At 38.2% G+C, this 15,301-nt stretch overlaps 1 protein-coding gene across 1 annotated transcript in view; it reads right to left on the reverse strand.

Annotated features, from left to right (window-relative positions):
* Rgs7 (regulator of G protein signaling 7) overlaps nt 1–14,350 on the reverse strand; it is a 451,424-nt gene extending 437,074 nt beyond the window's left edge. The window contains exons 1-2 of the mRNA XM_027928559.2: nt 14,267–14,350; nt 13,090–13,216 (exon numbers count right to left, since the gene is read on the reverse strand). Of these exons, the coding sequence (XP_027784360.2) occupies nt 13,090–13,167 (78 nt within the window). The 5' untranslated portion in view covers nt 13,168–13,216; nt 14,267–14,350. The remainder of the gene's footprint in view (nt 1–13,089; nt 13,217–14,266) is intronic.
* Nucleotides 14,351–15,301: the final 951 nt, after the last annotated feature.

Consider the following 15,301-nt stretch of genomic DNA (forward strand, 5'->3'; position numbering starts at 1 on the left):
AAGATCCACGTGGAATCTCCTACACTAATCTAAATGAATAGTGATAATCAGCTACCTTCTCTTCTTACCTTCAGAATAAATAGTGCTCTAGTGTTAGTAATAATGAACAAATTTAAAGGCACTGACAATAAAAAGATGATGATACTAAACAAAGCCAAAGAAAGACACATGATAAAATAATTTTGAGAGTCTGGGAAATTCTATAAAGCATTTACAAGATTCTTTAAGAAATGTAGGTTGCCTGCCTCATTCCAACACTTCCAGGAATAGTTAGATTCAAGACCAAAAAAAAGTTGCTTTCAATGTGTATTATCTTAATTTTTTTTAATAATTAAGTTGCATGACCACCATCAGCAAAAAGGGTCAATTATTGAGTTTCACATTCTAACTAAAATCCTGAAAGCTAAGGATAGGAAAATAACAATAGTGTTTTACATGCTGGTTCTTCCTTAAACTATTAGGATAGAAAGTGGTTCAAAAGGAAAAAAAAAAAAAAAAAAGAGGAAGCAAAGAAGAAATAGAAAAAGAAGAAATAAAGGAAGGAAAGAAAGAGGGAAAAAAGACAGAGAGGAAAAGTAAGGAACCCAGTAACAATGGCTGACACTGGGTGCCAGGTATTGAGCTAAGTCGTTGCTCACTTAATCCTCATGGTAGCTCTAGGAGGCAAGTACAGTTATTACTCCAATTTGCAGAAAAGAAAAGTAAGTCTTGAAAAGCTTTAGCAACTTAACCTAGTCATACAGCTAGTTAATGGCACAGCCTGAATTCAAAGCCACACCACCTTGAACAGGCAGGAAATCTTAATCCTTATAATGCCCTGAGAGTAGTCAGCTAGAAATAAGAGTACTAGTGAAGTAGTGGACACCACCACAATCTCATCAGAAGCACAACGAGAAAAATATTAGGCCCATTAGCACACTAGTAGGTAAAAATATTGTCCTTATCAAATATGATTTTAATTTTCAATGACAATAAAGGAGATTTCAGTAAATGAAAGTAACATTAGTTAACCAGTGTGCTGCAGGAAGAGATTAAACTCTCCATAAAATTATTTCAATTGCTAATGAAATTACAAAGCAACTTATGGCTGAGAGTTCATCTTTCCTTACTGGACACTGGACACTGACCTAATAAGTAAATGTAAGGCAATTTAAAAACTTAGCAAAGAATTTAAAGACCTTTTCATTATTAAAAACCTATCTCATGCAGGGTGAGATGGTGCATACCTATAGTCCCAAAAACATGGGAGGCTGAGGCAGGAAGATCACAAGTTCAAGACCAGCCTCAGCAATTTTGTGAGATCCTGTCTCACCATAAAAATAAAAAGGGCTTAGAGATATGACTCAGCAGAACAGCACCCCTGGGTTCAATCCCCAACACACATACCCCACAAGAAAAACCTATCTCAAGAATCTAAACAAAAATCACAGAATTCTGGTTAGACAGAGAGTGAAGTGATCATATAGCCCCTAGATCAAGCCCTTCCTAATCAAGGACAATTCAACCTTTCTTTTAAAATTAAGCTCATGGATTCTCCAAAGAAGGTAAACAAATTGTCATAGTCAATGAGTAGTATGAAAAGATGCCCAATCATTAGGGAAATGCAAATCAGAATCCCAATGAGATACTACCCCAAATCCAGTAGGATGACTATTAACAGAACAATAGAAAATAGCAAATGCTGGTGAGAATGTGGAGAAAGTGGAGCCCTAGAAAACTGCTTGCAGGAAAGGAAAATTATGCAGCTGTTGTGAAAAACAGTATTGTAGTTCCTCAAAAGTACAATTGTCATGTGATAATACAGCAATTCCACTTCTGAGTATATGCCAAACGAATTCATAGCAGGGACTTGAACAGATATTTGTACATCTGTGTTCACTGCAGTATTGTTTATGATATCCAAAGGTAAAGATAATCCATGTGCCCATGGAGGGGACATAATGATAAACAAAATGTGGTCCAGACATACAAAGAAATATTATTCAGACTTAAAATGATAGATTTGGCCTATGTTACAAAATGGATGAACCTTAGGATGCACTGAGTGACAGTCACAAAAGGACAAACACTGTGTATTTCTGCTGGTGTGAAGTTCCTAGAGTAGTTTAATTCACAAAGCCAGAAACTAGAAGGATGGTTGCCAGAGACTCAGGGAGAGGAAAAATGAGGAGTTATTATTTAATAGGTACAGAGCTTCAGTTTGGAATGATGAAAAGAAATCTAGAGATGAATACTGGTGGTAATTGTATATCAATGTGAATATACAAAATGCTACTGAACTGTAGACTGAAAAATGGTTTAAATAGTACATTTCATGTTATACATATTTTATCAAAACAAAAAGATAAAGAACAATAGTCATATTTGGAAAAGTATGAAAAAATGTAAAAGCTCATAAGATGTGCCATTATTCTAAATACTCAAGAAAAATAATACAGAAATTATAATTTTATTACTTTTATGCTGTTTAAAAGTACCAAAGAACATCTCAGTTCTTTAACACACACACACACACACATACATACACACATACACACATATTTCTTTGAGAAAATATGAAAGATTCATATATATACATATGTTACACATAATATATAAAGAATATATATCGAAAATTACGTCTAATACACATATACATATGCCAAAGAATTTGTAACCAAAATGATATATTTTCTAGAACTTGCTTTAAAATAATCAACTGGGAGATAGAGGAAATGAAGAAGTATACATGAAAAAAAAAAGATATGCCCATGGTTAATCATTATTGACATGATGTGATGGATGCATGAAGGCTCTTTATATTATTTTCCCTGTTTTTTACTTATTTAAACTGTGCCATAATAAAAACTTGTTACACTTCTTGTACATTTGTCATATACAACATTTTAAAACAACACGTAAAGAGTCAATGAAAGGTAGCAAACTCTAAAATATGTATATGTAAAATTTTAAAGGGAAATTGTTCCTAAGATGATATCACTTTCATTTGGAAGGAAATCCAAGTCCTTATCATTTAAAATAGCATCCATAATTAATAGCAACATAGTGAAGGAGTCCCACTTATCCTGGCTTTTCATGTAATTCCAACAATGAACTATTATTCTCATCCCCATCCCATAGATGAAGAGACTGAGATTCAAAGGAGTAAAGTAGTTTGATTCATATGAAGCACATTTTCACCCAGGCAGTCTAGCTATAAACCCTTACGTTAAAATACAAGTACATGTCTCTAATTATAAGAGTATCTGTCTCACTTTTATTGCTAGCTAATTTAAACAGCCTCATCAATCAATCCCGAATTGCCAGAATCAGGGAGACCTGTGTTAGTTAGGTTGTCATCACTGTGACCAAAATACCTAAGACGAACAAATTAGAGGAGGAAAGTTTATTTTGTCTCATGGGTTCAGAGTTTTAGTCCACAGTATGCCAAGTCCATTGCTCTGGGCCCAAGATGAGGCAGAGCATCATGGTGGAAGAGCATGGCAGAGCGAAGATGCTTGCCTCCTGGAAGCCAGGAAACAGAGAGGGGGAGGGGACACATGGATGAGGAACCCTTTAGGAGGTTTCTCCAGCCTAGCCCTGGCTGCCTAAAATTGCCATTCCATTCAAAGGAGGATGGACTGATAAGGTCACAGCACTCATAATCTAATCATGCCTGCTATGAGCCTTCCTGCATTAACACAAAAGTTTTGGATGGACATCTCATATTCAAACCAACAAGCCCTGATGGACAGCCTACAAAAAGTTATCTGGTTTTCTAAAAGATAAGATCAACACTCCTGCCTCATCTGTCTCAGTAAACTCCTGAGGATTTTCAACATTCGCTCAGTTTAGCTCATTTATAAGCCCTTACTAACTTTCAATAGCTGTTAGACCTTGCGTAGTCTATGAGGCACTACAATTGTAGACAGAAGATAGACATCAACATAATATTTATTTCAGAAACCAGAAGACCAAAATCAAATTTTCACATTACACAGTTCTTCTCTTTTCAGCCTCTGATCAGTTGACATTCATGTTTACCACTGTAAAATAAGCTCACAGATGTCTCAAGACTGTGTCTGCACTGGCTACAACTCTGTGTTCTATGTTTACCATATACATAGCTGCTTGACACCAGCCAAGACTGAATGGTGTATATAATGAATGAAATTGAACTCTGAGTAGTCTTTTCCATGCACCTATTAATCCAGACAGAAACACTATAAAGAGACAAGAGTTCATTTTTTTCCTTCATTTTTTTATTCATTTACTTGTGCATCAATATTCAGGGACACCTATTTCGTGCAATTACTTGAGCTGCTGGCACACCCCAAAGTAAGTGCAAAGTAAGTGCCTCTACCCTCACAGAGCTCATGAGGCCGTTTTCAACTTTGTTATTTAAAAAATATAATACTAATAACCAACAAGCAATGTTATTTTAAGGAAAAATGGTCATATAAGTAAAAGAACTGACATACGCGAAGTACTTGATACTTAAAATTAACGCAGAGCCTAAAAAAAAAAAAAATCCTAAACATAAAACTTAGAACAAATGACATTAATTTCCAGAGGAAATGAACCTGGAAAAGTTGAAGGAAATATTAGTAATATCATTATGAATGTTGTGTTAATAACATTAGGATTAATGAAACCTCTCTATATGGAACTTTGCTTTCTTCAAAATCCTTTAGCCCACATCATTGTATGCATCAACTGTAAAATTTTTCCACAGACTTCTGTATAGAGAAAAGGTTTCCACTGAACTTGTTTGGCAGACTTTGAGAGCCTGTGTAGCCGACAAAGGTCACGTATACTTATACACTTTTTGACATCTTCCAACAATAACCAAATGGGAAATCATATCAACTGGATTTCTAAATGTCCATCAGACATGGGAACACTCAGAAAGGAGAGGAAGACTTGTCAGGAAATGTTTTTCAAAGTTTGTTCTTGCAAAACATTAGAAGTTAAGAAACTTGCTCATGGGGTTGGGGACTTAGCTTAGTGGCAGAACACTTGCTTAGCGCTGCAAGACCTTGGGTTTGGTCCTCAGCCCTGGGCAAAAAAAAAAAAAAAACAAAAAGAAGAAACTTGCCCAAGTTCATACAGTCAGGCCTGGGCTCAGAATTCACATCTATCCCTTCTGACCTCAAGTCTTCTCACCCTCCATATTCACTACTCCACATAAGTTACCTTTGAAAGTGTTGAAACATAAAAAGAGAAGGGAATTTTATAAAAATGTATTATTTTATACCTAGAATCTTATTTATCTATTTATTTATTTTTATTGGGAATTGAAAACAGGGGTACTCTATCACTGAGCTATATCCCCAGCCCTTTTTACTTTTTATTTTGAGACAGGTTCTTGCTAAGTTGCCCAGGCTGACCTCCAACTTCCAATCCTCCTGCCTCAGACTTCCAAGTCACTGAGTTAAATTTCAATTTTAATTCCCAAAAAGGATATTATTCATTTCAAATCCCTTTTCCCATTATCTCCAGATTGCTTCTCAGTCTTGTCAGGAAATAGAATGGCAAAAATGCATCTCTGAGATCACACAAGATAGAAATTAGTTAAAACACTTGGCGTGAACAGACCCCTAAAGGCACCTTGCATGGTGTATTCATTGCATATCTACACTTTTGTCTTATTGAAAGATAACTTCTACCATCCAACCTTAGGAAGGCCACCCACCTCAGACTACTACAGGTTTCAATAAAAAACAAAAAAGCATAAACTGAGTAGATAGTCAATATTATTTATAATATTATGCTTTCCCTTATATTAGGACATACTCTTCTACAATTTTACTTCTGTTGTATTTCTGTTAAAAAAAATTGTTTCTTGAGCATAACCTTATCTTAAGTGCTACGTAGATACCACATACTAGGCTAAATACAACATCTTTTATTTTTCTCTTGCACATGATGCTATTTTTCTAAGGTTCTTTATTCCATATCTTTGTGCTATCCAACCCAATAGTCACTAGCCACATAGAAATTTAAAATTAAATTAATTAAAATGAAATACAATTTAAATGCTTGTCTACTGTAACACTTGACACACTTCAAATTACACAATTACACCATGAGGCAACTGGCTACAATACTGCACAGTGCATATCTGAATATTTCCAGGATGATACAAATTTCCATTAAACAGTACTAACAGAGCATCAAATCCTGGATCTTTATCAGCCACGATCAAATAAAAACAGAGCTACAATATGAATAGGTCAAACTAAGTCCCCAATCTGATTATTCTTGGGGCTCTAAGAGCTAAAGTATAAGTCAAAGGAAAAAAGGATCTGACCTCTTTACAGAGGGTGACCAGACATCTTGCTACATGCATCCAGAGATGTCCATGCAGTAAGTAGGATGCTGATCACTCATCGATGCCAAGCTACAAACACAAAGACTTAACATATTTACTTATTTATATATTTATTTATTAAGAAAATGAGCATACACATACAAAGACAATAAAGACCTGAATTCAAGCTGTGTGACCTTAGACAAATCATGTTACTTCTCTGACTTTAAAATTGATAATCTAGCATGTATTCTACAATTCCACGCATTTACTGCCAAATGCCATAACTTCATTCTTTTTTATGGCTGAGTAGCACTTCATTGCATATATATATACCACAGTTTCTTAATCCATTTATCTATTGATAGGCATCTGGATTGATTCCATAATTTAACTATTGTGAATTGTGCTGCCATAAACCTTGAGGTGGCTGTATTGCTTCAGTATGCCGATTTTAGATCTTCAGGGGAAATAGCAAGGAGTGGGATTAAATCATTAAACAAGTGGGATTTATCATTAAACAAATCTATGAAGGAAACCATTTTAATTTTTCATTATTTCATGGATAAGGAAATTGAAATGAAAGGAGTAACTCAAAGCCACACAACTAAACAGTAGCAGAGCTGAACCTTACCAATAATACTTGGTGGGTTCAGGGGTATACATGTGTAATTCCAGCAACTTAGAAGGAGCATCACAAGTTCAAGGCTAGTCTCAGCAACATAGCAATATCTTATCTCAAAATAAAATATAAATAAGGCCTGGTATATAACTCACTGATATAGTGTCCCTGAATTCAATCCCCAGTACCACACACACACACACAAAAAAAAAAAGATCAAGACTTTTTTTTCAGTACACATGATGAAATACAACTTCAGTACACATGATCCTTCTCATGCTTCTTAGTACAATGTCTTCTTAAGAAAAATTTTACTTGCTAATCACCAGAAAAGACCAAGAATGAAAGGCTTCCAAGCTAATGTCATAAAGCTCGCCATTTTTCTACACATTTTTCCCAGAAGTCTGAGTAACAATGCATCTTTCTAGATAGGCCCCAAAGCCAAAACATTTTCTAGTCAAGACCATGTGGACAATTTCAATGAACCAGCAAGTTCATGATTTTCTATTAGAATTCTAATGTTCTCAGACTTTTGTTAATTGACTTAGATACAAGAAAATTAAAAAGGTAGCAAATGAAATTTTTATATGCCCCAGGCAAATGGCACAAAGAAGCAGGACTCATTTTTCCTGAATAACCAGGTACCCACTCAATCATTTACAATTATTTTATAATTAGATTGACATTTCATAAGATAGAAGTCTTTGCAACCATTACCTTCAAATGTGTCCTTATCACTGCTATGAAAGTGCAGAGCAAGGGCCAATTCTTTGGGTTGCTTTTTTCCACAATCCTGTTTTCAAGGAGACTTTACATTTATTAGGTCATTAAACTGTCCAAATCCAAACTATTTTCATATTCTCTGCAATGATCATATTCTATCACCCACACCACCTAAAAATATCCTGCTCTCCATCACTCAACAGAACCACAAAGGCTATTAGAAGGCAATAAAATCCCTAGATAGTATCTCTTTTGTATATCTGCACTTCCCTCTGATCAATTAGATTCAGAGAGATTGGAGATGGGAAATGAAGGAAATAAAATTCAAGCCTCAAATCCTTATCTTAATTCCACAAATAGCATTGACAACCAACAATTGGTGAGGAAAGAGCTCAACCATGAAGGCTTTCCTGCTCTGAACTCAAGTTAATTATTATCCAAAATTCATCATTAAAATGTCACCCATAACATGCTCCTCTCTACTTCCCAGTGGAAATGTCATAAATGATGATCCTGTCCTAACTCAGGGCACATGTCAGTATTTGTGTCACTGTGGGAAAGACAGGTCTAAATATATTTATGGTAGACAGCATCTCTTTGTTCAAAAAGTTGGGTTTTTTTTCAAATAACCGACTAGAAGACTCTCCATTTCAGAATTTTTCAAAAATGGTAAGACAATTTCTATCTGCCTGTCTCCCATCTGAGCTCCTAATTTGGAAATGTGAGGGCTTAAAAGCCCACTTCGTTTGTGATTATTTATACACATTCTTTCCTTTTCTAATGGGCCTTTGTCTTGTCGTAAGTGTTCTTCCCACTATTAAAATGTAGTAAACCCAGAAGATCAAGACAATTGAGGTTAAAAAATGTCAACACTTGTTTTTTACAATGGAAGTTGAGTCAGAAAATATTGACACTCCCAAAATTGCCCAGAGTGGCTATCCTACACAGACAAATGTAATAACAAATGAAATAACAAAAAATGACAGCTAACTCACCTCTATGAAACTAGTCATGTCTTTGGCTAAGTCTCTTTAAAAGAAAAAAATCAAGCCACTCCCCTTCTCACAGGTATATCTACTGCTGACTTTGTAAACAGCTTCCAAAGACATCTATCTACATAATGCCAATCAGCACAAGTGACCTTCCCAGTGGGGTATCAGCTCCCATTGTGCCTTTATGTTAAAAGGCTCTTCAAGAATGGAGTAGCCTTAACTTTTAAATACTAACATCTGACATCAAATGAACTTCAGAGAGACACCACAACATGCTGCCATGTTCAAAAGTACTTGTCTCAGTGTCTGTGCATGGCAGGTACCCAAACAAGGCTGGTATCTTCTGTTCTCTCCAAAAGACACTCCCAGTTGTAAAAGATATTATTTTCTCTTTTACAACTAAAATGAACATCTTAGAGAACTTTGTATATTTATCCTTAACTCTGTTTTGAGAAAAATAAAATAAAAGCAAGTAGAAGTCAAATAACTATATCAAATAAGAAGCAGAGGAGAGGAGGGGAAAAGAGTGGAATGGAGTTTAAGAATGGGAGAGGAGAAAGAAGAGGGGAGGGGTATTGTGAACTGAACAGGTTTGCTATTTCCCCAAACACATTCATTCCAATAAGATAAGAAAACAGGAAAACATTTTCATTTTCTTTTCTGACAGCTGGGAGGATAAATGGTTGCAGCAATAATATCAGAAATTGTTGGACATTTTGAGCATTCTTGCTAGTGAAAAGCCAGCATTACAGCCAACTTGAAATACTTAATGGCCCCAAGGTGCCCTAGAAATTTTGTTTTTCTGATGCATGAATGTCAGCTGCAGGACGAAAGTGATGTATATTGTCTGGTGGGCAGCATGCTGGCCAGACACCAAATTTAGAGTGTCTCCCTGTACTCTGGGTTCCAGCTCAACTGTCCTTTACAGCCATTACTACCCCACAAACATGAATTTCCTCCAAAGCAAATCAAAACTGGGAGTACTATTTAAGATCCATCAACTCCCTACCCCCCAATCCCCACAAAAAAAAAAAAAAAACTCAGTTCTGTCTTGTCACCTCTACAAATGCTTCAAGAAGCTGGTCTGATTCCAAGACAAGTTGAAGATAGCTGAATACCAAGGAAGTGGATTATTTCCAGTCCAATCTAGATAGGGCCTGTGAGGGGAGTCTAGAAAGCTCCAAGAATAAGAGTATTCAGGCCTCATAATCTTATTCACATTTAAGTAAGATGTCCTTAAATACATAAAATAGCCACTCTAATTTAATCATGTGCTTATGAAAAGGGTAACATTATAAATTGAAGAATTGGTAAGTCAAATATTTCACTCATAGGAATTTTTAAAATACATCTGACATCAAATGAACTCCAGAGAGACACTTCACATTAGCCAAAAGGTACTGGCAAACATCTGAGACGTAGCTGCAGGTACCAATCCTGATCTGAGGGAGCATTACTATGGCCTGAAGCCTTCATTATGATGCCATTTGTTCTGCCTGCAAGATCAGAGTTTTATTGGCTATGCTTTTTTTTTTTCAATAAAATCTCCAGGGACTTCTCCATGGAAAGAAGATTCCCTGGAATTTTTACAATATTTGATGAAATTTCTAAAATCTATATGAGGATAAACACGATGGAGAGAGACATCAGACAAATAAGAAATCCATACCCCCCATATTTTCCAATTACTCCACTTTGCTAACCATTCACTGTTTCCTGTCTCTCTAGAGCGTCTAGAAGAATCATTAATAGCCTATGAAGATAAAATGGAAACAACACATATCCATCTTCAGTGTGGATGACAATCTTGGGCAGTAAATAAACAAGAGGTGGCATGGGGGAAGGGAGAAGAAGTGAGAATACCATGCATGTTGCTACTTCAGAACATGCTTTCAATAACCATGCTTCAACGGTGACTCAGAAGTAGAAAATTGGCATGAGTCAATAAAACAACAATTTTTCCACCTATTCTTTCTGCTATTATTGAGCAATGTGCTCTTGAAACTGAAGTTCTTTTCTAAGCCTTTGATTGACTTTCTGATTGATAAACATTATAATATAGTGCCTATTCTTTTATAAAGCTGAAGCAGTCAAAACATCTTAATATATATATTTGACCTATGCCCCTCTCCAATTTGTTCTTCATATTAAAATTTGCCATCTACTAAGGAGATATTAAATGAAGTCTATATTAAATATAAGAAACAGGTGCAACAGTCAAATGAAATTCATACTGTCATGATGTATGTATGCACAAAGACATAAAACATTTGATTTTGTAACTAACAAATGATAACCAAGGAAAACTGTTTCTTTGTAAATTATCTGGCACTTATTTATATAATATTATTTATACCACACAAAAAAGTGCTCAGAGAATAAAAGGATAACCAAGCAATCCATAGTTTGGCATTATGAGTAAAATTTACTGAGCTGAGCTAATTTTTCCACTAATAATTTGTTAAAGAAATTTTTTCCCGAAAAATAAGTGACACATGTCATTATCTTAAACAAAGAGCTAATAAAAGAAAGGTACAATGAATATCACCAACAGTTCTGAGCTTAACCAACAATAATGCTTTAAAAAATGAAGTATTAGATTCTTTCCCTGAAGTCATCTCAGGTCATTAACTTGAAATTATAACTAATAGCAATTTACAGCTATACAATAATTTTTAAAATACATTTGAAATCAGCAATATAAAGCTCACGTACATTAATCAAATATTTCTAAGACCTCTGTCTTATTTTTTGGTTCTCATTATAACTGATTCAATGAGACATACTGGTTGATGTTATATTGTTTATTTCTAATCAAGCAACTGGGTTTTTTTTCCCCCAATCAATTCATCCTTCCATCTTAGATAGAGAAACAGAGAGAGGGTACAGTTGTTTGAGCTAACAAAAATAGCTTACCACTATAACTTTCTACCCAGAAGTCCAACTTTCCACATTGCATATATGCATAAAACAAAATTTCAAATTTTCACATCACTACAGTATTCAGAGTCATACCAAACAACAGAATATATTATCGCTTATTTAAAACATCTAACTGCCACCAAAATGTTTTTTCTCAGATCTAATCCCAACTCTAAACTAATCAAGTATCCAGTTATTTCAACCAAAGTAGAAATACCATAGTAATAATTAGCCTCAAGTGGATTATTTTCTTGCTTTATTCAACTGAAATACTTTAAAAGTTAAATGGTCGGCTATTTTTCTTCCCCATCATACTGTGTTGTCCCAGACATATCTAATTGCATTCACAAGTACACAGTATAGTACTGTCCACAGGCTAAAGAATAAGACAGCTAGCATAATGCCAGGAGCCAGGCATCTTCTTCTTACAGCAATAACAATCTTCCCTCCAACACATAAACATCACTACCTTTTAATGATTGTGAGCTACACAGACAAAAAGTTTTGATTTCCTGCAGATCCAGGTAGCACACAGCCTTTCATCTTTTCTAATAATCAGCTCTGATGTCACTGAAAAAAAAACAAATGCAAACTCATCCTGGACTCTTCAGTGGCTTACTCTAATCAAAACCTTTAACAATTTTCTTGGTTTCAAGGTATGATTTCCTTTTTATCATTGATGTATTAACTAAAGGAATCTTGCCCAATAAGCACTCCAGATAATGTGCTCAAGAAAAATAATCCCAGTATAAAATGCAATAGAAACAATTGGTAAAAAGTTACATAAAGAATACAGCATCCTTAATCTTAGCAAGATTATTGATTATAACCATAGTGAAGTTACCCAAGCAACCACTCTGAAGCATGGGCAATAACCAAATGCATCTTTATTACAGTAGCTCAATGTCTTGAAGTTTGCATAAAGATGTCAGATGTGTTCACGGCAAAAAGAAATTCCTCTGGAATATAAATGTTTATTTAATGGGCATATGACACTAGAATATAGATATCTATAAGCAAAATCATATAAACAGAACAAAAAATAAGACTAAGGCAAAAAACTAAAATTGATTAGTTAGGAGTAAAATCATTGAACTACATCAAACCACATATATTCACACAGACACATTCACTCTTGCCACAGAGCTGCAAGTGGTCTATTTTTATTTCTAAAATGTGATACACTTATGTAAGTATTATAACCTAAACATTTAGGAGGAGTATTTTAAAAGATTCCAAAATTATGATAGATAATATTAAATCAACATGTAACAAACAAAATATATCGAATGCCCAAACTTGCTGTCATTGCTAATGACAGACTGATCTATGTCAAAATCAGCAAGAAGTGTGTGAAATCTCATTTATGTCCTTGTGTTTCAACAGCTATATGTCAATTGAGAACGTTGGATCACCTTCAGGTATCGTAGACAATCTTTGGTGATTTGGAGAATCTACAAGGCCACAAAGTTGATAGGTGGAAAACATCAAGAAAGCCAGAAGTTTCCATTTTTCAAAGAAAGTTAAGAAATTCTTACCTTTCTGTACACCAGCATGTTTGGTGATTCATCTGCCACCCCGTTGCTGGTCTGCCCATAATTATTCCCCTGGGCCATGTCACCCAAAACTTGGTCGGCTCTTCGACACAAGAATTACCAGTCTGCCCTGCAAATGGTTAGAGAGACTTGAGTGAGATACTAGAGATTGTGATAAAGAGGTTGACTCCCCGATACATCTTCATATTTGCAGCTCCACATGGAGCATGCTTACAAGCCAAGGATGGCTGGGAGGAAGTGACACAGGACATAGATTTTAAAAATAACAACTCACACCTACAGTATCCCCAGGGAATGCAGAAATTAAAATCGTTGGGTTAGAAATAGTTATTGGCCTACGGTGTTAACTGACTTCATTTTCTGTTGTACTTATTTTTAAAAGCGTGAAATGCTCACCTTAAAAACCCATGGTTACCATTTCCATAGTGCCGGGAGTTGTTTTCTCTCCCAATACTTGCATCTCCACTTGCTTGTGTTTTTCCAAGAGTGGAAAAGCAACACCCAGGGGCAGCACACTTTCTCCCAGGCATCTTTCTAGTTGCCACATGCAGGAGCATCCGAGAGGCCCATTCCCCATGTCATTCCCCGGCACATGTGCTTCTTTATTCCCCTGGGTCTCCCACACAGAGCCAGGGTATATATGCTTCGCCTACTTTTCACCTGCCTGCACTGCCAGCCACTGTCTCCTGTCCTCTCACCCCACTTCACTGGGTCAGTCCAGATGCCTTTTGACTAATCTTTGAAGAAACTCAACGGAATATGTCCCAGCAACAAGAACTGATGGGAGGTCAAATCTTTAGGTAATTACCTGAACCACCATGAATAGAAACCTAACTGCTGAAGCCTCAAAGCAACCGGCGAAAGAGGAGGAAACAGGCAAGCCCCGGGTCCCCTTGCCTGGCTCTCCTAGCAGCTGCAAATGGCAGGCGCGCCTGTGCCCCGCTCGGTGAGGCACTGCTGGAGCCGGGCAGCAGTTTCAGAACCTTGGACCGCGGTGTGCGCTCAGCGCCCGAAGCCCAGCCCCGGAGCGGAGCTCCCAGGGGCGGACGCCCAGTGCCCGCGGTCGCTCCTGCTGCGCAGAGCCAGGGCTGGGTGCCGGCTGGGGACCGAGAGGACTCCGGGTGGCGCCGCCTCCTCCTCTCCCTCCTCCTCTATTTACCTTCTCGGCCAAGGTCACGGCCCCGCGGCGTCTCCCCTCTTGGGCGGGCTGAGTGCAGGCGGTGTCAGCTGGCGGCAAGCGGAGCAGCGAAGCAGGGCAGCTTCATCACACTCGGCGGATGCGGATGCCGCGCCGCCCCTGCTCTCACTACTCAGGCGACCGCCACCCTCGCCGCCGCCCGAACACTGGCGGCTCCGGCAGCCGCCGCTCGCGCCCGCTCCCCCGGGCAGCCTAGCTGACTCGCTCCCTCCTCCGCTTCTCCTCCCGGGGACTGGGACCAGTCGAGCGCGCGCGGGAGTCGAGACGCCCGGCCCGTGCGCGCGACTAGGAGGAGGGAGGAGGCGACAATCACGTGGGACAGGGGCGTCCAGAGGTGCCGGCTAGGTTGGGCTCCTCTCGGCCGCTGCCCAGCCGCTCGGGCCTCCCCAGCCTCGCTCCCCTCCAGCCCCTGAGAGGCGCGGCCCTGCCCCCGGCGCGGCCAGCCCACGCTCTCCCTCACCCCGCCCGCTCCGCTGAGGACCCGGAGATCCGAGCTTAACGCCCCGTGTAAGCCGGAAAGGAGGAAGGGCTTTGGCAATGGATGGATGGGTGGGTGGGTGGGTAGATGGATGGATGGATGGTTGAGACTCCGTGCAGCTGGCAGGTTTCATCACGTGCCTGACGACTCCGCTGACAGTACTAGGGAAGCAGATGACTGATCATTGTTATGCTTAACTAACGGTGCCCAGATATTGAGATATCCTAAAACTGGAAGGAACGTCCAGGACCAGAGGGATCATTGGGCAACTCCCACCCCCCCCACCACCACCCCCCCCCACCACCCCCCCAGTTTGCCTGAGGTTTTCACAGTTTCCTCCTAAGTTGGAGAAATGGGAAAGAATTTGGAGATGCCAGCCTGGGGTGAAAAATCTTAAAATGTGTGATATTGGAGGAATATTCCTAATGCCCCTGGCCTTTTTTCAACAGAGTGGAACTTTTCTCTTGCCCACTGTCACCCTCTAGCAATATTCACAGAAAGTCTGGTATTACTGGTTC

This window comes from Marmota flaviventris, chromosome 12 (genome assembly GCF_047511675.1).
Source record: "Marmota flaviventris isolate mMarFla1 chromosome 12, mMarFla1.hap1, whole genome shotgun sequence".
NCBI lineage: Eukaryota > Metazoa > Chordata > Mammalia > Rodentia > Sciuridae > Marmota > Marmota flaviventris.